The 27,160-nt window shown below is 47.6% G+C and overlaps 1 protein-coding gene across 1 annotated transcript in view; it reads left to right on the top strand.

Annotated features, from left to right (window-relative positions):
• The window catches only part of LOC126424691 (collagenase-like), a 90,261-nt gene that overhangs the window by 25,014 nt on the left and 38,087 nt on the right, over positions 1 to 27,160 (top strand). The window contains exons 2-3 of the mRNA XM_050087417.1: positions 16,232 to 16,439; positions 22,341 to 22,488. Of these exons, the coding sequence (XP_049943374.1) occupies positions 16,232 to 16,439; positions 22,341 to 22,488 (356 nt within the window). The remainder of the gene's footprint in view (positions 1 to 16,231; positions 16,440 to 22,340; positions 22,489 to 27,160) is intronic.

The following is a 27,160-nucleotide window of genomic DNA, read 5'->3' as shown; positions in this document are numbered from 1 at the left end:
CTCTCGCCACATCCACCACTGCTGGCGGCTCACCTCCAACTACTCAACGTTACGCGCTGTTCACATCCAACAGCCCAACACTACACAAGCGAATATTCCAACAATGAGTCCAACCAACCACAGACTGCACACACTGCAGTCAGCGATTTTCATACAGAGCACTACGTGGCGTCACCAAAATAAAAAACCTAAACAGCCTACTTATAAGCTCTCTTTGTTTATGTAGCAGTTTTCAAACACGACTATTAAACCACGGTGGGTCTTCTCCATGCCTTAAGACCTTGTTCGGAAATACTTGTCTAAAGCACGCTGACGATGCCTCTGAATTTGTTCCCTTTATGTCCCACATCTTCATCCTGAATATTTTATGCTGAACGCTTAGACACTAACCCCCCTGCGGGTCCGGGGTAAGAATAGGCCCGAGGTATTCCTGCCTGTCGTATGAGGCGACTAAAAGGAGTTTCAACCATTTCGGCCTTCAATGTGATGGTCCCCATTGGGGTTTGACCTCCATTTTTCAAAATTCTACAGAAGTACAAGCGTTTTGGGAAAGGACACCTTACGTAGTGTATCACCGGTCCTCAGTGCACTAAGACCTTGGCACTCATCGTCGTAATGGCGTCGTAACTGCACCCACTGTTCATCAATTTGGGCCTAAACACCTGATGGGTTGCACAAGTTACGCCCATAGTGCGTCCCCTTCTGCACCTACGATCATGATGGACTTTCCATGGCACCCGAAATCAAGCTCAGTAGCCAGCCCGTTGTGGTGGGGTCGTCATGTACCCTCTAGGTTGTTGCCCCGTGACAACACAGGGATCGTACTGCCGATACCTGAGCTGCACCCTCCCCACGTCAGTCAAGGAGTAGATGCCTGTCTACCTGGGGCATCAGGACTCCCGGCAATGGTCATCCTGCCAGGTGGCCCTTGCTGAGGCTAGGTGGCGCCCGTGGGGAGAGCTCCTGGTCGGAGTGGGTGGTATCGGGGTGGACGTTTCGCAGGTGAAACGTCAACATGCATCAGGTCGCTCTGCGGCAGCGTCTTCTAAGAGGAAAGGTTCTATCTCTGTCTCTGTCTCTGGTTCTGGTACTTCTGCCTTTCCCCCCTTGGCCACTCGCATTCGGAAGGACGACGGTTCAATCCCACGTCCGGCCATCCTGATTTAGGTTTTCCGTGATTTCCCTAAATCACTCCAGGCAAATGCCGGGATGGTTCCTCTGAAAGGGCACGGCCGACTTCCTTCCCCATCCTTCCCTATTCCGATGAGACCGATGACCACGCTGTCTGGTCTCCTTCCCCAAACCAACCAACCAACCAACGTTGGCCACTCCCTGAAAAGAAGGACAGGACCGCCGGCTTGGGGCGAAATACTTCCCCCGCTATTTAGTCTGTTCTTGGACCGATGGGGGGACGTTCGCCACCTCCAAGCCCATGTTCTTTGTACAGCATATCAAGGATATCTTTGGAGAAATCGAGGCTCTTAGTAAAATGCGTTCGGGGTCCATTCTCATAAAGACCACCTCCGCTACACAGTCGGCGGCGCTCCTGGCATGCGACCGACTACGGGACATCCCAGTGTCCATTTCCCTCATCTGGCGCTCAATAGGACGCAGGGGATGTGTTACAGGTGCAACGTGCGACCTTACGTCCCACCTCCTATGCGATGCTTTCGATGTTTGTGCTTCGGGCACAAGTCGTCACGGTGTGAAGCTGAGCCCCTTTGTGGCGATTGTGGACGTCCTCTTCATGAGGGACATACATACACCCCACCACCTCAGTGCATCAATTGTCCTGGCCTCCACTTGCCTAGATCTTTCGACTGCCCCACATATCAGAAGGAGACTAAGATACAAGAATTGAAAACCTTGGACCATCTTATTCTGAGGCCAGGAAGAAATATAATGCCTCCATCTCGTGATGTTGACAATGTCGTTTGCTTTGGTTGTGTCCACTCCTTCCACAGTATCCTCACCCCTATCCTGTCCCCACTCCACCCCTCACCTGATCCGGGGTCTATGCCTCTACCTCCCAAATCCCTCCCTTCCACATCCCCCTCCCTCGCAGCACCTGCCCAGGGGCCACCCTTCCTCCTCCTCCTCCTCCTCCACTGCCTGAGAAGCGATCCTCTTCTCAGGCATCCATTGGGGAAACGTTACGGACCCCGGCTTCTGAGGTCTGGTGTTCAAAAAAGGACCCCGAGCGTGAGGACTTTCTTCGGGTCCAGCCCCCACAACCCACCATCCCTGTGGCTCATCGGCTTTCCAAGAAGGCCTCTGATGCTCCATCTGACAGTCGCTGCTCCTGGCCGTCCTCAGTTTCGCCGGGACGCTCTGCTCCCAGGCGCTCAGCTGGCCTGTCGATGGCAGACGGTGCTGCCACTCCTGCGCAAGCCAAGAATGTGGCCGCAGCTGGCGACGACTCGATGGAACAGGATCCGCCTCCCGACTGTTGTAGCGATGTTCCCTCGAAACCTGGTCCTCCGCGGCCGTCCAGTTGACCAGCTCTTCACCCGTTACGTTCCCCCTTTCTCTGATTCGCGATGGCTCTGTTCCATTGGAACATAAGAGGTATTCGATCCAATTGGGAGGAATTACAACTGCTCCTCTGCCTGCACTGTCCGCTCATCATTGGTCTCCAGGAAACGAAGTTACCCTCAACTGACCGTATTGCTTTTACCCACTATACCTCTGAGCGATCTGACCTAACCCCTGTAGACGGTATTCCAGCTCATGGTGGGGTCATGTCTCTCGTTCGGGCGATGTCTATTACAATCCCATCCCATCGACCACCCCACTCCAAGCAATAGCTATCCGTATTACTCTTTCTGCCTTTACTTTTTCTGTTTGTACTGTCTACACTCCATCGTCATCCGCAGTTAGTCGGGTTGACATGATGCACCTGATTGCTCAGCTTCCTCCGCAGTTTTTATTGTTTGGCGACTTCAATGCCCATCATCCCCTTTGGGGTTCTCCTGCATCCTGTCAGAGAGGCCTCTTGGTGGATGTTTTCAACCATCTCAATCTTGTCTGCCTCAATACCGGCACCCCGACTTTCCTCTCAGACTCTACTCATACCTACTCCCACTTGGACTTCTCGATCTGTTCTACTACTCTTGCCCATCGGTTCGAGTGGTATGTCCTTTATGACACCTATTCGAGCGACCATTTCCCCTGTGTCGTCCGTCTCCTGCACCACACCCCATCCCCATGTCCCTCAAGCTGGAACATACCAAAAGCTGACTGGGGACTTTATTCCTCCCTGGCGACCTTTCCGGACCAAGATTTTCTCAGCTGGGACAGTCAGGTCGAGTACCTCATGGCTGTTATCATCAATACTGCTGAACGTTCCATTCCTCGTACTACTTCTTCTTCACGTCGCGTTTCCGTCCCCTGGTGGAATGAGGCTTGCAGAGACGCTATCCATGCTCGACGACGTGCTTTACGCCCCTTTCGCCGCCATCCTACACTGGCGAATTGTATTGATTACAAACGACTCTGAGCGCAATGTCGTAGAGTCATCAAAGACAGCAAAAAAGCTGGTTGGGCCTCTTTCACAAGCTCCTTTAACAGTTTTACTCCCTCTTCTGTCGTCTTGGGTGACCTGCGCCGGCTGTCGGGCGTTATGGCCCACTCCTCGATATCTGGCCGGACTTCAGGTAATGAGGTACTTGTGGACCCTGTGAATGTCTCCAACGCCTTCAGCCACTTTTTCGCAGAGGTTTCAAGCTCCGCCCATTACCACCCTGCCTTCCTTCCCAGAAAAGAGGCAGAAGAGGCTCGGCGACCTTTCTTCCACTCGCTGAATCTGGAAGATTATAATGCCCCCTTTACCATGCAGGAACTCGAACGTGCACTTGCACTGTCCCAGTCCCCTGCTCCAGGGCCAGATGCCATTCACGTTCAGATGCTGACACACTTTTCTCCGGCAGGCAAATGCTTTCTTCTTTGTACCTATAATCGCGTCTGGACCGAAGGTCAGGTCCCCATGTATTGGCGTGAGGCCGTCATTGTTCCCATACCCAAACCCAGAAACGATAGACACCTTCCTTCTAGTTACTGCCCCATTTATCTTACAATCTTAATCTGGAAGGTGATGGAGCGCATGGTTAACACTCGGTTGGTTTGGATTCTTGAATCTCGACAGCTACTTACCAACGTTCAATGCGGCTTTCGTAGACGCCGCTCCGCTGTTGACCACTTTGTGACCTTGTCGACGTTCATCATGAACAACTTTTTGCGAAAGCACCAAACGGTAGCTGTGTTCTTTGATTTGGAGAAGGCTTACGATACCTGTTGGAGAGGAAGTATCCTCCGCACTATGCACAGGTGGGGCCTACGTGGTCGCCTGCCCCTTTTTATTGATTCATTTTTAACAGATCGAATGTTTAGGGTACGTGTGGGTTCCGTATTGTCTGACGTCTTCCTCCAGGAGAACAGAGTGGCTCAGGGCTCTGTTTTGAGCGTAGCCCTTTTTGCCATAGCGATCAATCCAATTATGGATTGCATTCCACCTAACGTCGCAGGCTCTCTTTTCGTCGATGACTTCCCGATCTACTGCAGTGCCCAGAGAACATGCCTCCTGGAGCGCTGCCTTCAGCGTTGTCTTGACAGCCTATACTCATGGAGTGTGGCTAATGGCTTCCGGTTCTCTGAAGAGAAGATGGTTTGCATCAACTTTTGGCGATATAAAGCATTCCTTCCACCATCCTTACATCTCGGTCCCGTTGCTCTCCCACAACGAAGTTTTTAGGGCTCACACTGGACAGGAAACTTTGTTGGTCTCTGCATGTCTCTTATTTGGCTGCCCGTTGTGCACGTTCCCTTAATGTCCTCCATGTTCTTAGTGGTTCATCTTGGGGAGCGGTTCGCACTGTCCTGCTTTGCTTGTATCGATCCATAGTCCAATCAAAGCTGGATTATGGGAGCCTCGTCTACTCGTTTGCTCGGTCATCCCTCTCATGCCGTCTCAACTCCATCCATCATTGGGGGTTACATCTTGCGAACGGAGCATTTTATACTAGTCCCGTCGAGAGTCTTTATGCTGAAGCTGCCGAATTACCATTGGCCTACCGTCGCGACGTACTGCTTTGTCGGTATGCCTGCCAGCTGTTGTCAATGCCCGACCACCCCTTTTATCAGTCCTTCATCGACAATTCTCTCGACCATCAGTATAGGTTGTATGTGTCTGCTCTGCTGCCCCCTGGAGTCCGCTTTCGTCGCCTGCTTCGACAATTGGATTTTGCCCTCCCTACCACCTTCAAAGAGGGTGAGAGCCCGACACCACCTTGGCTCCAGGCTCTGGTTCACATTCATCTTGACCTCAGCTCGCTCCCGAAGGAGGGTACTCTGGATGTAATGTATCACTCACGGTTTGTCGAACTTTGTGCGCGACTCGCCAGTAAAACCTTTATTTACACTGATGGCTCCAAAACTGACAATGGTGTTGGCTGCGCCTTTGTCGTCGGGGACATCACCCTTAAATACCAGCTCCTCGACGAGTGTTCCAGCTTTACGGCCGAGCTTTTTACTCTCTATCAGGCCGTTCAGTATGTCCGCCGCCACCGCCATTCTCAGTATGTACTCTGCTCTGATTAACTCAGTGCTCTTCAGAGCCTCGGAACTCCATATCCGGTCCATCCCTTGGTGCAACGGATCCAGCAATCCCTCCATTCTTTTGCTGATGATGGCTCTCCTGTTAGCTTTATGTGGGTTCCAGCCCATGTAGGGGTGCCTGGGAATGAGGCTGCTGATGCTGCGGCCAAGGCTGCAGTCCTCCTGCCTCGGCCAGCCTCCCTTTGTCTCCCATCATCTGACATTAGTGGGGTTGTAGGTAAGAGGCTTGTGTCATTAGGGTGGGATACTTGGGCGTCAGTTCAAGAAAATAAGCTCCGGGCCATAAAACCATTCCCAACAGCTTGGACAACCTCCTCCCGACCCTCTCGGCGAGAGGAGGTCTTTTTGGCCAGGTTGCGGATTGGGCATTGCCGGTTTAGCCACCACTACCTGCTGTCCGGTGACCCCGCCCCGCAGTGCCCTTGTGGTCATGCATTGACAGTGCGCCATGTTTTATTGTCGTGTCCCCCGTTTTAACCAATCTCGTGTTGTCCTGTCTCTGCCATCTACCTTAAAGGAAATTTTAGCTGATGATGCTCGAGCAGCTGTTCGTGTTCTTTGTTTTATTACTTTGATGGACTTTTCCAAAGACATCTAACTCTTTTAATTATTTTATCTGTGTCTTTGTACGAACTTTCTGGTGTTCTTCCCCTCCCCCCCCCCCCTTGAGTTTTACCAGATTATATGTGCACTTACATTTGTGGCTGGGCGCCAATGACCTTAGTAGTTGAGCGCCATAAAACCCCACAAAAAAACTTAGACACTAAGTAATTTGTATCCTGTCACTGTCGTAAAAGTATTTTTCTACAACAACACGCTCATTATGTTGGTAAGTACTGACCCGGTGTCTAGTTGTAACAAACCAACTGTACATGCGAGTATTATTGGGAGGTGTACAGATCCGTCAAACGTCGCCAGGAGTATCTATAGAGGTCCCCTACCTGCCTTCCTCTACAGATGCTTTTCCTTTCACAGCAATTCATAGCACTAGGTCGTGGACTCGCTGAGATATTGGAGTACTGGTATAAAAAACAGTACCCGTGATCTCACTGAGCAATCAGCTAAAGAAATATTTGTAAGTATCAATGGGGGGTTCACAACAAATGGATTGTCACTGAATTTTGGCAAGACCCAGTACATACAGTTTAGTGCTTTACAAAAAATACCTGACCCATTACGTATAATGTATTCAAACATTGAAATTAAAGCTGTAGACAGTGTCAAATTTTTAGGACTACAAATTGACCACAACATAAATTGGAAGACTCACACTCTAGACTTAATGAAACGCCTTAGTTCAGCTACATTTGCAGTACGCATTACAGCAGAAATGGGTGATTTAAAAACGAAGAACTTAGTCTATTGGCCTACTTCCATTCACTAATGAGTTATGGAATCATGTTTTGGGGAAACTCCTCTCACAAAGAGAAAATTTTCAAAATTCAGAAATGAGTCATTAGAATTATATCTGGTGTCAGTCCTAGATCATCATGCAGAGACTTCTTTAAGGAACTTGGTATTCCAACTACTACTTCTCAGTACGTATACTCATTGATGTCCTTTGTCATTTCCAACATGTCTCTTTTTTACACAAAATAGTGCAAAACATGATTATAATACCAGAACCGAAAACAATCTGTATAAGGACTATAAAAGCTTAACATTAGTACAAAAAGGAGTCAAATTCATGGGTACATATATTCAATAACTTAACAGAGCATATCAAAGGTCTTGTAAGTGATAAATATCGGTTTCAGAGTGAATTAAAGAGCTTCCTGTTGGCCAACTCCTTCTACTCCATCGATGAATATCTTCACAAGGATTATAGCTCATAACTCTGTCTGCATTAGAATTTTACAATTGTACAATATCCACGTATCTGAGAAAAAAAAAACTTTGACTCTTACCACATCCCAAAGACTCCTCCCCAAGGGATCAATGGAAAACGATAAATGTAATCTAAAATGTGATGTAATGTACTGTACTGTAAAGTGAAAATTGTAGGGCAGTGACGAATTTGAATTACGTAGTGAACACTTCAAGCAAATTTTAGGGGTGTGAGCTTTAATTACTGTATGCAAGTCCTACCTCAGCACAGTATCAAAACATTTCTATGATCACTGATGTCAGACAGCGCACTAATCCAGCAGCGCCTTACCACACTTTATAATATCCAGTGATGCCCGATCATCACATGTCTACATCTACCGAGATACTCCGCAATCCACCTTCCGATGCGTGGCGGAGGATCCCCGTACCAATAGTAATAATTTCATTTCCTGTTCCAGTCGCAAAAAGAGCGGGGGAAAAACCAGTGTCTATATGCCTCTGTATGAGCCCTAATCTCTCGTATCATATCTTCGTGATCCTTACACGCAATGTATGTTGGAGGCAGTATGATCGTTCTGCAGTCAACTTCAAATGTCTCTAAATTTTTTTCAGTAGTGTTCCTCGAAAATTATGCCGCCTTGCCTCCAGGGATTCCCGTTTGAGTTTCCGAAGAATCTCTGAAACATTTGCGTGTTGCTCGAGCCTACCAGTAAAAAAATCTAGCAGCCTGCCTCTGAACGCCGGCCGGTGTGGCCGAGCGGTTCTAGGCGCTTCAGTCTGGAACCGCGCGACCGCTACGGTCGCAGGTTCGAATCCTGCCTCGGGCATGGATGTGTGTGATGTCCTTAGGTTAGTTAGGTTTAAGTAGTTCTAAGTCTAGGGGACTGATGACCTCAGAAGTTGAGTCCCATAGTGCTCAGAGCCATTATCCTATCTCTGAACTGCTTCGATGTCTTCGTTTAATATGACCTGGTACGAATCCCAAGCACTCCAGCAATACTCAAGAATTCGGTCGCACTAGCGCCCTATATGCGGTGTCCTTTACAGATGAACCACAGTTTTCTAGAGGTCTCCCAATAACCATTTGTCCTCTCTATCACAATCATCACTTGCTCGATCCATTTCATATCACTTTGGAACGTTACATCCAGATATTTCACCGAGGTGACTGTGTCAAAACAGGACACTTCTAATACCGTATCCTAACATTACGGGTTTGTTTTTACTACTCATCTGCATTAATTTACATTTTTCTACATTTATATATAGTCGCCAACATCGCACAAACTAGAAATTTTGTCTAAGTTGTCTTGTATCCTCGTACAATCACTCAACTTCTACATCTTTCCATTCCCCATACCGTAATCAGCAATAACCGCAGATCGCTGCCCACTCTGGCCGCCATATTACACTACTGGCCATTAAAATTGCTACACCACGAAGATGACGTGCTTCAGACGCAAAATTTAACAGACAGTAAGATGCTGTGATATGCAAATGTTTAACTTTTCAGAGCATTCAATCAAGGTCGGCGCCTGTGGCGACACCTACAACGTGCTGACATGAGGAAAGTTTCCAACCGATTTCTCATACACAAACAGCTGTTGACCGGCGTTGCCTGGTGAAACGTTGTTGTGATGCCTCGTGTAAGGAGGAGAAATGCATACCATCACGTTCTCGACTTTGATAAAGGTCGGATTGTAGCCTATCGCGATTGCGGTTTATCGTATTGTGACATTGCAGCTCGCGGTGGTCGAGATCCAATGACTGTTAGCAGAATATGGAACCGGTGGGTTCAGGAGGGTAATACGGAACGCCGTGCTGGATCCCAACGGCCTCGTATCACTAGCAGTCGAGATGACAATCATCTTATCCGCATGGCTGTAACGGATCGTACAGCCACGTTTCGATCCCTGAGTTAACATATGGGGACGTTTGCAAGACAACAACCATCTGCACGAACAGTTCGACGACGTTTGCAGCAGCACGGACTATCAGCTCGGAGACCATGGCTGCGGTTACCCTTGACGCTGCATCACAGACAGGAGCGCCTGGGATGGTATACTCGACGACGAACCTGGGTGCACGAATGGCAAAACGTCATTTTTTCGGCTGAATCCAGGTTCTGTTTACAGCATCATGATGGTCGTATCTGTGTTTGGCGACATCGCACATTAGAAGCGTGTATTCGTCATCGCCATACTGGCGTATCACCTAGCGTGATGGTATGGTGTGCCATTGGTTACACGTCTCGGTAACCTCATGGTCGCATTAAGGGCACTTTGAACAGTGGTCATTACATTTCAGGTGTGTTACGACCCGTGGCTGTACCCTTCATTCGATCCCTTCGAAACCCTTTATTTCAGCAGGATAATGCACGACCGCATGTTGCAGGTCCTGTACGGTCCTTTCTGGATACAGAAAACGTTCGACTGCTGAACTGGCCGGCACATTCTCCAGATCTCTCTGTGGTGTCACCGCCAGACACCACACTTGCTAGGTGGTAGCTTAAATCGGCCGCGGTCCATTTAGTACGTGTCGGACCCGCGTGTCGCCACTGTGTGATCGCAGACCGAGCGCCACCACAAGGCAGGTCTCGAGATACTGATTAGCACTCGCCCCAGTTGTACGGACGACATTGCTAGCGACTACACTTACGAAGCCTTCTCTCATTTGCCGAGAGACAGTTAGAATAGCCTTCAGCTAAGTCCATGGCTACGACCTAGCAAGGCGCCATTAGCCTTACATAGTTTGATAGTTATCGTATGAAATGTCTCATCAAGAACGTTGTAAACCAAAGGACTATATAAAAGTTAAGTATTCCCAAAGCAACGTACTTTTCTTGCTACCATTCACTACATATCCTGTTCCAGAATTCACGCCCGTCTGCGTTAGATAGCGTGCATTTCGGCCTCCTCTATCTATAAGGTGTTGGCACATTTGCCAACACATCACTCTCACCAACTGAAAACGTCTGGTCAATGGTGGCCGAGCAACTGGTTTCTCACAATACGCCAGTCACTACTCTTGATGAACTGTGGTATCGTGTTGAAGCTGCATGGGCAGCTGTACCTGTACACTGCCATCCAAGCTCTGTTCTACGTAATGCCCAGGCGTATCAAGGCCGTAATTACAACCAGAGGTGGTTGTTATGGGTACTGATTTCTCAGGATCTATGCACCCAAACTGCGTGAAATGTAATCACATGTCAGTTCTAGTATAGTATATTTGTCCAATGAATATCACCTGCATTTCTTCTTGGTGTAGCAATTTTAATGGCCAGTAGCGTACTTATGTGTATAGAGAACAATAGCGGTCCCATCACACTTCCGTGGCGCACTCCTGACGATACCCTTGTCTCTGACGAATATTCGCTGTCGAGGACAAAATATTGCGTTCTACGCCTTAAGAAGTCTTCGGGCCATTCATATATCTGTGAACCTATTAGATATGCTCGTACATTCTTTAACAGACTGCAATGACGTCCCGTGCCCAATTTAATAATTACGATTTGCCAGCACTCTTTCGACCATTTCTGTTGCCTCTTGACTATGATCTTGGCTTTGATTGACGGTAATCAAAGCACTGTGTTACACTCGGTGCAATCCATCACTGAAATAATACTGTAGAAGTTACTCTCTTTACAAAACACGAGACCAGACACTCGATTATGGACCGCGGGCTTCTTTCGGTTGTAAGTCGGTCTGCCTTCGATAACAATGAACACTCTGTTTTACCTTAGATCAGAAGTGACGGAAACTGGCCACTCGCGTATGTCGTGCCGACTTCCTTTGCACGTGTAATAACAAAAAAGCCTCCCATTTTATAAGTATGTCTTATACTATTTATCGAAATAATGAAGTAAGCTAGTATGCCCTTTTGTTACCTGAAAAGATGTCTGTATTACATACAACATCACTTTTATGTAATTTCCCTAATTATAAAATACATTTTGATTGCCGGCCGTGGACACAGCATAGAATACGAAAAGAGTCACACGTCCAGAGTTCACAAAAGATTTGAAACAGATCTAGAATGGACGTGCGCAGCGAACGAAACGAACAACAACTCGATACTCAAGTAACTATGAGCAGTCGGCAGTGGAACTGCGACGAGTGGACACGCGAAAAGAACGAGTCCGGCCGAGCGAGACCGAGACCGAGACAGGCGGGAACGGGACCGAGGCTGGAACGAGACCGGCTGACGTGCCGTTGCGGGAACGAGACCGACCGTTTCCCGTTCCCGGGAACTATAAATACACTCCTGGAAATTGAAATAAGAACACCGTGAATTCATTGTCCCAGGAAGGGGAAACTTTATTGACACATTCCTGGGGTCAGATACATCACATGATCACACTGACAGAACCACAGGCACATAGACACAGGCAACAGAGCATGCACAATGTCGGCACTAGTACAGTGTATATCCACCTTTCGCAGCAATGCAGGCTGCTATTCTCCCATGGAGACGATCGTAGAGATGCTGGATGTAGTCCTGTGGAACGGCTTGCCATGCCATTTCCACCTGGCGCCTCAGTTGGACCAGCGTTCGTGCTGGACGCGCAGACCGCGTGAGACGACGCTTCATCCAGTCCCAAACATGCTCAATGGGGGACAGATCCGGAGATCTTGCTGGCCAGGGTAGTTGACGTACACCTTCTAGAGCACGTTGGGTGGCACGGGATACATGCGGACGTGCATTGTCCTGTTGGAACAGCAAGTTCCCTTGCCGGTCTAGGAATGGTAGAACGATGGGTTCGATGACGGTTTGGATGTACCGTGCACTATTCAGTGTCCCCTCGACGATCACCAGTGGTGTACGGCCAGTGTAGGAGATCGCTCCCCACACCAAGATGCCGGGTGTTGGCCCTGTGTGCTTCGGTCGTATGCAGTCCTGATTGTGGCGCTCACCTGCACGGCGCCAAACACGCATACGACCATCATTGGCACCAAGGCAGAAGCGACTCTCATCGCTGAAGACGACACGTCTCCATTCGTCCCTCCATTCACGCCTGTCGCGACACCACTGGAGGCGGGCTGCACGATGTTGGGGCGTGAGCGGAAGACGGCCTAACGGTGTGCGGGACCGTAGCCCAGCTTCATGGAGACGGTTGCGAATGGTCCTCGCCGATACCCCAGGAGCAACAGTGTCCGTAATTTGCTGGGAAGTGGCGGTGTGGTCCCCTACGGCACTGCGTAGGATCCTACAGTCTTGGCGTGCATCCGTGCGTCGCTGCGGTCCGGTCCCAGGTCGACGGGCACGTGCACCTTCCGCCGACCACTGGTGACAACATCGATGTACTGTGGAGACCTCACGCCCCACGTGTTGAGCAATTCGCCGGTACGTCCACCCGGCCTCCCGCATGCCCACTATACGCCCTCGCTCAAAGTCCGTCAACTGCACATACGGTTCACGTCCACGCTGTCGCGGCATGCTACCAGTGTTAAAGACTGCGATGGAGCTCCGTATGCCACGGCAAACTGGCTGACACTGACGGCGGCGGTGCACAAATGCTGCGCAGCTAGCGCCATTCGACGGCCAACACCGCGGTTCCTGGTGTGTCCGCTGTGCCGTGCGTGTGATCATTGCTTGTACAGCCCTCTCGCAGTGTCCGGAGCAAGTATGGTGGGTCTGACACACCGGTGTCAATGTGTTCTTTTTTCCATTTCCGGGAGTGTAGAAAGTCGCGACCGAAGTGAACTATGAAAGACCGTTCCTTAGAGTTCGTTCCTCGCGCTTTCCGTTCTTCTTGGTGAACCGTTCCCTTGCACCCGTTAGTTCGCGAACATGCCTCTGTGAGCAACGGTCTTTAGCGGGGTACCCGACTCCATGACACATGCAGTTCCCTTCGAAATGTTCGCTCGGAATCTTGATGAGAGGGGACTACATTCATTGACAAAGGCAATTCCTGACACCTGACAAGCAGGCACACTTGTCTTCGGTCCCTGTCAGTTAGGATCTTTTAGGACCGTTGTGCTTACGCTGTGCTGCATGGCTGTGTATAGTACACCATTCCTTATAGAGACATTGGACAGTCGGCATTCATACATCAACAAATCGTTCACCTTCATGGGCAAGTCCAGACACAATTGCTCCTTTCTGCCAATCTCGTATGTCGCAACGTCGACTTATTTCATGTTCTGATTCCGCACAACCGACAAGTAAATACACACCACTTCACTGAGTGCCTCTAGAACCTGTTGTACAGCACCTACAGCATTCCAGAGGGATCAGTGTGATCTTATAAGAGGTGAGCAAAATTTATGCAATGAGCTTACAGGGACGCTTATAAACGCTTGAATAAATTAAGTTTATTGTTAGCAGACACATCCCTATCATAAATGCTATGGCCACCTTTTGACCACTGACAAGCTCCACGACATTAAATGATTCGTAAAGTTCAGAATTGTTTGTCGCTAGGGGGTCTAAAACATTACCTTCACGACCTAGTTCTCTAACTATCAGCTCGAATTAATTTTCGGACAAGACATTCAGGAAAATGACACACAAATTCCTGTCTCTGGCGCCAATTTTGATCTCATTACTCTCCTATTCTGTACGTGGCAAGTCAACCCCGTATTACACAACCATGGTCAGGGAATTAACTGACAAAAATCTGCAAGTTCTCTCCGAAGCCCTCTACCACTACAGCTCCTGACAGATGCGGTCTGTAATACCATCTGATTACCATTTTTGTCCTACCTTTGATGCTTAACTTCACCCAGATTTATACACATTTGGAATCAGTCATAGTCTGCCCAGATATTATCGAATGCTTTACTCAACAAGTACACTATCAGCTTAGTCGTGTAATATATTCTTACGACATATATTTTAGTCAATAATTAGGATTTCATTGCTCTTTATATCCAGTTTCAACCACCTTTCTGTCCCTAATACTATCTATCCATTGTTACCTATAATAAGCACTACTTAGTATGGACCCTTAGAACTCCTACTCCTCCAGTTTATTAGTATCACACAAGTGGCCCATCGGGACTATCCGACCGCCGTGTCATCCTCAGGTGAGGCTGCGGATAGGAGGGGCACGTGGTCAGCACACCGCTCTCCCGGTTGTTATGATGGTAGTCATTGACCGAAGCCGCTAGTATTCGGTTGAGTAGCTCCTCAATTGGCATCACGAGGCTGAGTGCACCCCGAAAAATGGCAACAGTGCATGGCGGCCCGGATGGTCACCCATCCAAGTGCCGGCCACGCCCGACAGCGCTTAACTTCTGTGATCTGACGGGAGCCGGTGTATCAACTGCGGCAAGGCCGTTGCCACCCATAGGTATGACAGAGGTGTATTGCCCCCATCACAGTATTTATATCCACATGAGGAGCTGAGAACTATAACAACCTGAAGCACATCATAGCCGACTGTGAGAAGACTGTAGCATTTATTCGTTATTCTGACATCTGTTCATCATATGTTGAGTCAGGTTTATCTGTGCTGTAGACTCATATTGTATATATGAACATTCACGAAAAGCTGTCTCATTATAGAAGCAATATGGATAGTGACTCATGTATGTATCAAATTTGATTGAAATTGTTGCAGCCACTCCTATGCTATGCTTCTATATCACCCCCTATTTACCCCCACCCAAACTCATACGGTTTGTAGATGGTTTTTACCACCACAGTGCTTCGTTTCTGATAGTAAGTGCTACGTGTGCCAAGTTCAGTTGATATCCGTCTAGTGCTTCAGGAGACACAATTAATTAATACATACAATTATTTTGATAAATAAACGGAATGTTTGTTTATTGTAAGTAGAAAGGAAAGGCGGTGAGCAGCGGGCAATGAAACAACCGAATAATATCAATAAACATAGATTATGTATTCAATGGCCACCTTTCCTGCAAGGCTGACTTACTGGTTGTGTGTGCCCTTATTTCCCACAACACAAACTAGCGGCTATTTGAATAATGTTCCTTACGGTAAGAGAATTTGCATGTGGTAGATGCATGATGGTGCATCGGCACACTTTCAGGAGGCTATTTGGGAATAAATAGCATGAATCTTCAACAAGTACATCGGTCGTGGTTCGCCTATGCCATAGTCTTCTAGGTCCCTCCTAATTGAAACCGTTGGCTTTCTTTCTGCTGGGATATTTAAAAACATTGACGTAGTCCAGCCCGATTGTTAGTGAGCTCTGGGAAATCACTGAGAATGGTTGCAAATGCGTTCGGAACACGCATGGGATTTTTGAGCGTGTTATGGGCATCGATACGGGGACACGCTGAAGCCTGCCTTCAGATTTATAATGGACATGTGGCACACTTTCTGTAATGTTTGTCCTCGAACGAATATCTGCAGCTTGGATCCTAGGGGATTCTGTTATAATGTGTTCATGTACATCAGTCATAAAGTGGTTCAAATGGCTCTAAGCACTATGGGACTTAACATCTGAGGTCATCAGTCCCCTAGAGCTTAGAACTACTTAAACCTAATGACATCACACACATTCATGCCCGAGGTAGGATTCGAACCTGCGACCGTAGCAGTAGCGCGGTTCCGGACTGAAGCGCCTAGAACCGCTCGGTCACAGCGGCCGGCCACTCACTGATAATACGTCATATCGGGGAAAGAATTTGTTTCCAGACCTACGTTTATCAGGATTATTTGGTGTTTCATTGCCCTCTACTAGCCCCTTTTCGTCGGTACCTATAATAGTAAAACACCCAGTATGCAGATTAACGCTATCTGTGAGCGAAGTAACTATCTACTTTGACCTCACATTTTATTTTTTGAAGCAGCCAGCCGCTCTCTGCCTCCACAGGCGTGACATTCGCTGGTGACGTGGACTACACGACAGACAGGCTGTTCACAAAGTACAACATCCAGATACGTATTGTCAGGGCGGCGAAAAGCTACGTGCCGCCCACCCCTGACACAAAGGACCACGACATCATGATGGTGCGTGTGTGGAGGGGCTTCACTGCCATCGTGGGCTACGTCTCAGTTATTCCCATCACGGAGGACAAAACGTAAGTAACCAGTGCAAATATTTAATATTTGCGTATTACTAGACAGATACAGCTTGAGTTTGTAATACAGGGCGAGTCAAAAGTCCTTGGACACCTGCATATGTTGGAAGATTAAAGGGAAAATTGAAATGTGATGATGGGATTTTTCAAATACAATACGAGCATCCTGGCAGATTGAAACTGTGTGCTGGACCGAGACTCGAACTCGGGACCTTTGCGTTTCGCGGGCAACTGCTCTACCAACTTTTTTTCCGTAATTGATCGTTGTGTTTGGTCGTTGCGGAGGTCGCAAGACATTCTGTTCAAGTTCGGTGGTTGATCCTTCCACTCAGTTTTTTATTACAGAAGCCAACCGGCTCTCTGACCGAACACGCTGAGCTACCGTGCCGGCTGTCCAACTGAGCCACCCAAGCACGACTCACGCCCCGTCCTCACAGCTTTACTTCTGCCAGTACCTCGTCTCCTACCTTCCAAACTTTACAGAAGCTCTCCTGCGAACCTTTGAGAACTAGCACTCCTAAAAGAAGGATATTGCGGAGACTTGGTTAGCCACAGCCTGGGGGATGTTTCTAGAATGAAATTTTCACTATACAGGGGAGTGTGCGCTGATATGAAACTTCCTGGCAGATTAAAACTGTGGTACCTCGTCTCCACAGATTTAATCAGCTAGGAAGTTTCATATCATCGCACACTCCGCTGTAGAGTGAAATTTTCATTCTACAATACAAACAATTAGGAAGAAAGTTGAAAATCCAGTTGTTCATCAACGAAATAACCAGCCTTACATGTAAAATGTAACTAATACTTATGAGATATGAAGAGGCAGGGAATTAGCTTCAAAAACGTTTATAGAAATTTGACACAATCTATAATGTTTTATTTGTTTTCAAAAATTGGCGTATGATAGTATTACTTATTGTACGAAGTATAAAGCCGACGTGAAGCGTGACTATTCATTGTTGGGCTTCTCCTCTCTGATTTCAGACATACACAAAAGCAGCTTCAATGTTCCGAGATTGATTCACCTGTCAGATTGACAACCACTGAAATGTGGATAGGAATTAATGAGATGCTGAGTGCATCATTTATTAGGATTCACATTCTTGCTCTTTCATCGTCTATCGCTCTTTATTGCGAACTAAATGTATAAACACTTTCTGCATGGTGCTGTAATGTTGTTCCTTAGCAAATTTGCAACTGTATATCACATATCCTTCTCTCCAGTCATTCCCATTCTTTTTAAAGGACTGTGACGATAGATCGCTAGAAACAGCCACTCGATCTTTGAACATCCTTCATACCATGACCAAAAAAGAAAAAAAAACAAAATGTAATGATCGTTGGTACTGATGACCAGGAGGCCTCATCCGGCAAAGTTCGGGCGTCCGATGCAAGTCTTATTGCATTCGACGCCACACTGGGCGACTTGCTCGTTGGTGGTGATGAAACGATTGACGATAGCGGAGAAAATTTCCAACCAGGCAGCAAATCGAACTTCAGCCCGCTGCATGGTAGGCAAACATGTTCCCACTCAACTAAGCAGGCGAACATACTGCGAGCAATCAGTGACAGATAAACAGTACTGACGCCACGATACTATCGAACTGAAAAACGTTGTGCGAAACGAAAAAGGCCACATGGCAATAATAAATGAAATGTCGCACTGAACTGGGGTCTTCCGAGGAAGGACCGAGCAAAGGCAAAACAGTGCGAGCCTCGGCAAGCACGCCGTGGTCGACCCTGCCAAAGAGGTCTGACTGCGAGAATGTTAACTGCAGTGTTTCTTCCGCTGAACTATACAGCCCAGGCATTTTGTGCCAGTAAGACTGGATGATTGTGGCATGCCGTGGCCAAACACTGCCATAGAGGTCTGACTACGAGAGTGTTAACTGAAGTGTTTCATTTCCAGAACTATACAGCGCAGGTATTTTGTGACATTAAGACTGGGTGATTTTGGCAGGCTTGGCCGACCCCGCCATGGACGTCTGTGAGAATGTTACCTACAGTGTTTCGTACGTTGAGCTATACAGCCCAGGTATTTTGTGCCATTAAGACTGGGTGATTTTGGCACGCCTTGGACAACCCTGCCATGGACGTCTGTGAGAATGTTACCTGCAGTGTTTCGTACGTTGAGCTATACAGCCCAGGTATTTTGTGCCATTAAGACTGGGTGATTTTGGCACGCCTTGGACAACCCTGCCGTAGAGGTCTGTGAGAATGTTAACTGCAGTGTTTCATACGTTGAGCTATACAGCCCAGGTATTTTGTGCCATTAAGACTGCATGATTTTGGCAGGCTTGGCCGACCCCGCCATGGACGTCTGTGAGAATGTTACCTACAGTGTTTCGTACGTTGAGCTATACAGCCCAGGTATTTTGTGCTATTAAGACTGGGTGATTTTGGCACGCCTTGGACAACCCTGCCATGGACGTCTGTGAGAATGTTAACTGCAGTGTTTCATACGTTGAGCTATACAGCCCAGGTATTTTGTGCCATTAAGACTGCATGATTTTGGCAGGCTTGGCCGACCCCGCCATGGACCTCTGTGAGAATGTTACCTACAGTGTTTCGTACGTTGAGCTATACAGCCCAGGTATTTTGTGCCATTAAGACTGGGTGATTTTGGCACGCCTTGGCCAACCCTGCTGTAGAGGCCTGTGAGAATGTTAACTGCAGTGTTTCATACGCTGACCTATACAGCCCAGGTATTTTGAGTGATTGGGTGATGTAGTGTGCCAGATGACTTGCCTGAGTGTCCTTCTAAATTAGAAAGTATGCACGCAATCCTGTGAATATGGCTGTTGCCCACAGAACATGAAGATATAGAAGAGTGGCATCACTTGGTCACCGAGAATGTTAAAGCAAGCATCCTGGTTAATGTTCACCTTAACCTGAATGACCGGTCCGAAAACCACCACCAGTAGTGTGTTTTGAACTTTTTGCTTAGAACATAACAGTAAGGGTTTATAATCAGTTAAAACAACTGACATATGCCCCATTTGACGTTTAACATAGCTACATTTCAACTCCGCTTAATGTTACTCATTACTATTTGTCTTTCAAATGAGTTTTCTGTTCCTTTTATCTTTAAAGCGACCAGAGGGCGTGAATAAAGTTTAGTTATTTTTGTTTGGAAATACTGTCTGATATGATTTGCTTTTTATAATTTATATTGCGTCTTTGTCACAGAGTTTACTTCCGTTTTCTCAAACTCATTGGCGAATTCTGGTTGTTATTTTTTGCTGCTGTAACACACTGTCAGCTGCGAAGTTTGAATTTGTTCAACAGTGTTGTCTTAAGTTTATTTCTTTGTGGTAATGGTTTACTTAATGCGTGGTGTTCGATAGTTCGTTTAGAATGCTGAAAATGTTCTGTTGCAGCGTCCTGCTTGGTCACTGATGACTATTTTGACCTGCGCAATTCTACCTTGGATGAACAAATTTTCTTCTATTGTTCATAAAGGTAGAGACGATTATTGTGCTTCAGGATCTGGAGTCCTGTCTCTTCACTCCAACGGTGTTGTACTTTTTCAGTGAGCTGGTCCGCAAATTTGGTCACTCTCAATGCCCTTAAAAGCTCAGAATATCTTCGAGAAAGGTGTGAGGCGGGTTTCTACCTTCCCCCTCCCTCCACCCATCCACTGCCCTCCCGATGTCGTCCAGTCTGTACATCGAGCAAGCAGTGAAGGAAAATAAGGACATATTTGGATTTGGAATGGGACTCAAACTTAAGGAGCAGAAATTTAACTTCAAGGTTTGCATATGGAACTGTATTTCTGTCATAGGCGGCAAAGGGTTTGGGAGAGCAGTTGAACAGTGTGGATAATGTCATGAAAACAGATTATAAGATGAACATTAAAAAGTAAAATAATATAGTCGAACTGAGTCAGGCAGTGTAGAGGGAGATTAAGAAATGAGAAACGGAAACTAATAAACGAGATTTGCTATAAATGACAATGGCTGAAGTAGGAAAGATATGAAATGCAGATTGGCAATATAGCAGGAAATGCATTTCTGAAAGAGAGAAAGAGATCTGTTAATATCGAATACAAATTTTAATGTCATGAGGTCACTTCTAAATCAGGACTTTAGAGTGTAGCATTATGTGGGTATGAAACTCGGGCGAAAAATGTTTAAAGACCTGAAGAGATGATGTATTGCTGAAGATTAGATGGTTCGATGAAGTGGGTCATTAGGAAATACTGAACTGAATTGGGGAAAAGAGAAATTTATGGTGAAACTGAACTACACTACTGGCCATTAAAATTGCTACACAACGTAGATGACGTGCTACAGACGCAAAATTTAACCGACAGGAAGAAGTTGCTGTGATATGCAAATGATTAGCTTTTCAGAGTATTTACACAAGGTTGGCGCCGATGGCGATACCTACAACGTGCTGACATGAGGAAAGTTTCCAACCGATTTCTCAAACACAAACAGCAGTTGACCGGCGTTGCCTGGTGAAACGTTGTTGTGATGCCTCGTGTAAGTAGGAGAAATGCGTACCATCACGTTTCCGACTTTGATAAATGTCCGATTGTAGCCTATCGCGACTGCGGTTTATCATATCGAGACACTGCTGCTCGCGTTGGTCGAGATCCAATGACTGCAGAATATGGAGGGAATACGGAACACCGTGCTGGATTCCAACGGCCTCGTATCACTAGCAGTCGAGATGACAGTCGTCTTATCCGCATGGCTGTAACAAGATCGTGCAGCCACGTCTCGATCCCTGAGTCAACAAATGGGGACGTTTGTAAGACAACAACCATCTGCACGAACAGTTCGACGACGTTTGCAGTAGAATGGACTATCAGCTCTGAGATCATGGCTGAAGTTACCCTTGGTGCTGCATCACAGACAGGAGCGCCTGCGATGGTGTACTCAACGACGAACCTGGGTGCACGAATGGCAAAACGTCATTTTTTCGGCTGAATCCAGGTTCTGTTTACAGCATCATGATGGTCGCATCCGTGTTTGGCGACATCGCGGTGAATGCACATTGGAAGCGTGTATTCGTCATCGCCATACTGGCTTATCACCCGGCGTGATGGTATGGGGTGCCATTGCTTACACGTCTCGGTCACCTCTTGTTCGCATTGACGGCACTTTGAACATTGGACGTTACATTTCAGATGTGTTACGACCCGTGGCTGTACCCTTCATTCGATCCCTGCGAAACCCTACATTTCAGCAGGATAATGCACGACCACATGTTACAGGTCCTGTACGAGCCTTTCTGGATACAGAACATGTTCGTCTGTTGCCCTGGCCAGCACATTTCCCACATCTCTCACCAATTGGAAACGTCTGGTAAATGGTGGCCGAGCAACTGGCTTGTCACAATATGCCAGTCACGACTCTTGATGAACTGTGGTATCGTGTTGAAGCTGCATGGGCAGCTGTACCTGTACACGCCATCCAAGCTCTGTTTGACTCAATACCCAGGCGCATCAAGGCCGTTATTACGGCCAGAGGTGGTTGTTCTGGGTACTGATTCCTCAGGATCTATGCACCCAAATTGCGTGAAAATGTAACCACATGTTAGTTCTAGTATAATATATTTGTCCAATGAATACCCGTTTATCATCTGCATTTCTCCTTGGTATAGCAATTTTAATGGCCAGTAGTGTAAAAGAAGGGATCGGTTAATAGGTCACATTCTGAGGCATCAAGGAATAGCTAATTTGACAATAGACAGAAGTGTGGGGAGAATTTGTAGAGAGAGAGAGAGAGAGAGTCTCGACTACAATAAACTGGTTCGAATGAATGTAAGTAGCAGTAGTTATGCTGAGATGAAAATGTGCATCAAATAAGTTTTCGGAGAGGAGACTACAACAACACCTGTAGGTTTGTCACACAGTACAGTCAGTGGCGGTGAACATCCGCTTTATTGCAGGTTGGATCCAGAGTTCGAGGAGACTTGCACCTTGGTTGGCTTTGGACGACGTGGGCGTAATTTGAAACCGGATACAGGACTCCTGAGGGCAGCCAGCTTCGTCATGGAGCCTGGTGGCGAGTGTGGCTACAGCGGCATCACCGACGAAGTAAGTAAGTCGATGTACCTGACATCCAACTTGGTACCCTACAGATGGCAGGAGAAATGCCAGTCTCTGGTTGATGAAGTTGATGTAGCCACAGTAGGTTACACAGATCGCGGCTGGCTTTCCGCGAAATCAACGATGAATCATCTTGAGACTGTGACGCCTCCTATTGCTGCCTACAGACACTTCCACGATCAGGTCTAATGTCCTTTTTCTATGCCCAGCCAGTATTCTTCACCTCGTCGAGGTACGTCAATATTTGTTGATCAACAGGTCTAAATTCAAATTTTTAGTGTCATCTAGCTTCGTTGTTTAGTGGATGCCGCCAAAGATGCTCATTAACAGTTACTAGGCGGCCGATTTGTGTTTCGAAATGAACTCATATCTTTGATTTTGCTTAGCACGTGGACACCGAATTATTTCCTTCAAAAGTCACAGGGTTCGTTTAACACGGTTTATTTGATATGATTCACTACGATCGACAATCATGCTTGAGTCCGATAGTAAATATCCAAACAGGGTCTATAATCGAAAGGCAAAGAAATTTACTTTTAATTCGCCCGGCTTCCAATGAAGTTAACTACACTCCTGGAAATTGAAATAAGAGCACCGTGAATTCATTGTCCCAGGATGGGGAAACTTTATTGACACATTCCTGGGGTCAGATACATCACATGATCACACTGACAGAACCACAGGCACATAGACACAGGCAACAGAGCATGCACAATGTCGGCACTAGTACAGTGTATATCCACCTTTCGCAGCAATGCAGGCTGCTATTCTCCCATGGAGACGATCGTAGAGATGCTGGATGTAGTCCTGTGGAACGGCTTGCCATGCCATTTCCAACTGGCGCCTCAGTTGGACCAGCGTTCGTGCTGGACGTGCAGACCGCGTGAGACGACGCTTCATCCAGTCCCAAACATGCTCAATGGGGGACAGATCCGGAGATCTTGCTGGCCAGGGTAGTTGACTTACACCTTCTAGAGCACGTTGGGTGGCACGGGATACATGCGGACGTGCATTGTCCTGTTGGAACAGCAAGTTCCCTTGCCGGTCTAGGAATGGTAGAACGATGGGTTCGATGACGGTTTGGATGTACCGTGCACTATTCAGTGTCCCCTCGACGATCACCAGTGGTGTACAGCCAGTGTAGGAGATCGCTCCCCATACCATGATGCCGGGTGTTGGCCCTGTGTGCCTCGGTCGTATGCAGTCCTGATTGTGGCGCTCACCTGCACGGCGCCAAACACGCATACGACCATCATTGGCACCAAGGCAGAAGCGACTCTCATCGCTGAAGACGACACGTCTCCATTCGTCCCTCCATTCACGCCTGTCGCGACACCACTGGAGGCGGGCTGCACGATGTTGGGGCGTGAGCGGAAGACGGCTTAACGGTGTGCGGGACCGTAGCCCAGCTTCATGGAGACGGTTGCGAATGGTCCTCGCCGATACCCCAGGAGCAACAGTGTCCCTAATTTGCTGGGAAGTGGCGGTGCGGTCCCCTACGGTACTGCGTAGGATCCTACGGTCTTGGCGTGCATCCGTGCGTCGCTGCGGTCCGGTCCCAGGTCGACGGGCACGTGCACCTTCCGCCGACCACTGGCGACAACATCGATGTACTGTGGAGACCTCACGCCCCACGTGTTGAGCAATTCGGCGGTACGTCCACCCGTCCTCCCGCGTGCCCCCTATACGCCCTCGCTCAAAGTCCGTCAACTGCACATACGGTTCACGTCCACGCTGTCGCGGCATGCTGCCAGTGTTAAAGACTGCGATGGAGCTCCGTATGCCACGGCAAACTGGCTGACACTGACGGCGGCGGTGCACAAATGCTGCGCAGCTAGCGCCATTCGACGGCCAACACTGCGGTTCCTGGTGTGTCCGCTGTGCCGTGCGTGTGATCATTGCTTGTACAGCCCTCTCGCAGTGTCCGGAGCAAGTATGGTGGGTCTGACACACCGGTGTCAATGTGTTCTTTTTTCCATTTCCAGGAGTGTATTTCACGCAGTGGCGCACGAACTTAAGCGTCGCGAATATTCAGAACTACAACGCTAAAAGCTCAGACACTAGAATCTCGGAACACAAAGATTCCCACACGCTAAAGACCCACAGACACTAGAGACTAACAGACGCGAAAGACGTTAACAAAACGTGCGTTGGCTTTACGTAATAGTTATGAAACAAGAGGAACGTTGGTTAGAAACTCTTTGAATAAAAGCCCCTTACTGCTTTGCATATAATTTCTATTCCACTGGATATTATTATTCTTTAATTTAATTTTTCTGCTATGAAACGAAAATTCGTGATTTTATGATGAATGGGAATTGTTCATGGCCAGTTCGAATAAATTTTAGTTTCAAAAACCGAGTGAGGTGGCGCAATTGTTAGCACACTAGACTCACTTTCGGGAGGGTGACGGTTCAAACCCGCGTCCGACCATCCTGATTTACGTTTTCCATAGTTTCCCTAAATCGCTTCAGGCAAATACCATCATGGTTCCTTTGAAAGGGCACGGCAAATATCCTTCCCCAACCTTCCTCATTGTTTGATCCCCTTCCCCAAATCAACCAACCAACGTTAGTTTCAAAAAATACCCGATATGTAAGGAGGAGTTGCAAGACGAGTAGCAACCAGCCTTTCGCAAGAACAAAGAAAACAGAATTCTCATTAATAAAACTTATGTAGAAATATAGAGCGAATCAGTTACGCACTGTAGAAAATTATATGTTCAAAGTGCTTCAAATGGCTCTGAGCACTTTGGGGCTTAACATCTGAGGTCATCAGTCCCCTAGAACTTAGAACTACTTTACTAACCTAAGAACATCACACACATCCATGCCCGAGGCAGGATTCGTACCTGCGACTGTAGCGATCGCGCGGTTCCAGACTGAAGCGCGCAGAACCACTCGGCCACAGCGACCGGCAGAGTTTATGTCCTCGGAGTCTTTCGCTATAACATACCTGATAAAATGCTCTCGGTTTACAAGCCGCGCTACTTCAGGAACAACGCTCGTACTTCCGACTGCTATTTCCGACATTGTTGTCCCGAGTAAAAACGTCTGCAGCTCGTGGTCTATTGGGTAGCATTGCTGCCTCTGGATCACGGGATCCCGGGTTTGATTCCCAGCCGGGTGGCGGATTTTCTCCTCCCGGAGGCTGGGTGTTTGTGTTGTCCTCATCATTTCACCATCACTCGTGAAAGCGGCGAGACTGGACTGTGTAAAGATTCGTAATTTGTACGGGCGCTGACAACCGCGCCCTTGAGCGCCCCACAAACCAATCATCGTCATCATCATCATCATCGAGTAAACACCTCTCACTTCCGGGGCTGGCACAGTGTTCCTCTTATATAGGCGCGTCTGCGACGTCTACAACCTTCCAGAGAGGGCCGAAGTAAAGCATGCGCAGAAAGGCGCGTTGAGAAACTCCTAACAGCTCCGGTCTTTCTTTCGCTCCATATCCTGAACCAGTCCAACGCCCTGCTGAAACAGTACCCCTGATCTCTGTTGGAACTGCAGCGGTTTACTCGAATCTGGGTCGCTTCCTTTATGCTGGAATCCCAATATGAAGCACGAGCCAAGAGCCTGTTCTTTTTTTTATTTATTTATCTTTTACTTCCGATTTCCAGGCAATATTCAGCTATGGCCGACTCCTCAAGTTCCCTTCGTTAATACACGTTCCAGTCACATTATTGCCACCATCTGTCAAAAGCATGAAATGTATCTGAAATGCGGACATACAGGAATAGAGTCAGTGGGATGCTGGAAGGCACCGACAGGGATGCGCAACAATGTTGACTCTGACTTCGTCGTCAGCTGCACTAGGTTTCTCTGTTGAGGATCCATGGCGCGAAGAGCTCGATCAAGGTGGTCATACAGATTCTCGATCGAGTTTAAATTCGCGGAGTCTGGGGCCAGGGTCCTTCGAATCAGACACACACTGCGCGATCTGTGTGAACCTTGCAATCATTGCCTTGTTGGCAGACGCCATCGTGCCGAGGAAAGCAAACACCATATAGGGGTGTACATGATCCCCTGGGAGAAATACATACGAGATGTGACAATAAAGTAATGAGACTGATTTTCTTTGCAAGATGTGCCAACCCTGCAGGCTTGCGTAGGCACAATATCTTTGACCTTGTTCTATAAGCTGCTTCTAGTCCAAGCGGCACATCGATGCAACTGCTCAGCCGTTTGTTGTGCTGTAATAAGTTAACACGTGTTTGTATCTCTCGCCTCGGAAATGGAACCACATAATATTGCACATTGGTATGTCATTTCTTTTTGCGTTAAATTGGGTGAAAACGCGACAATTTAGGGTAAGCTTCAGAAGACTTTTGCAGAGGAGGTTATGTCTAGAGCTCAAGTTTTCCATTGGCATAAAATTTTTAGTGAAGGCAGAACGAATGTTGAAGATGAAGACCGCAGTGGACGACCATCAACCTCACGGACGGATGTCAACTTGGCCAGGATGCTTGAACTAGTACGATCTGATCGAAGATTATCCGTGAAAATGATTGCAGGACAACAGAACATCGGTCGAGAAACGGTTCGTCTAATAATAACTGAAGACTTTGGTATGAGAAAAATTTGTGCAAAAATGGTCCCCAAAAATCTCACACTACAACAGCGAGAAACACGGAAAAATGTGGCGGCCGATCTGTTAG

The sequence above is a fragment of the Schistocerca serialis genome, chromosome 10 (genome assembly GCF_023864345.2).
Source record: "Schistocerca serialis cubense isolate TAMUIC-IGC-003099 chromosome 10, iqSchSeri2.2, whole genome shotgun sequence".
Lineage (NCBI taxonomy): Eukaryota > Metazoa > Arthropoda > Insecta > Orthoptera > Acrididae > Schistocerca > Schistocerca serialis.
This window is presented reverse-complemented; position numbering and strand designations above follow the sequence as displayed.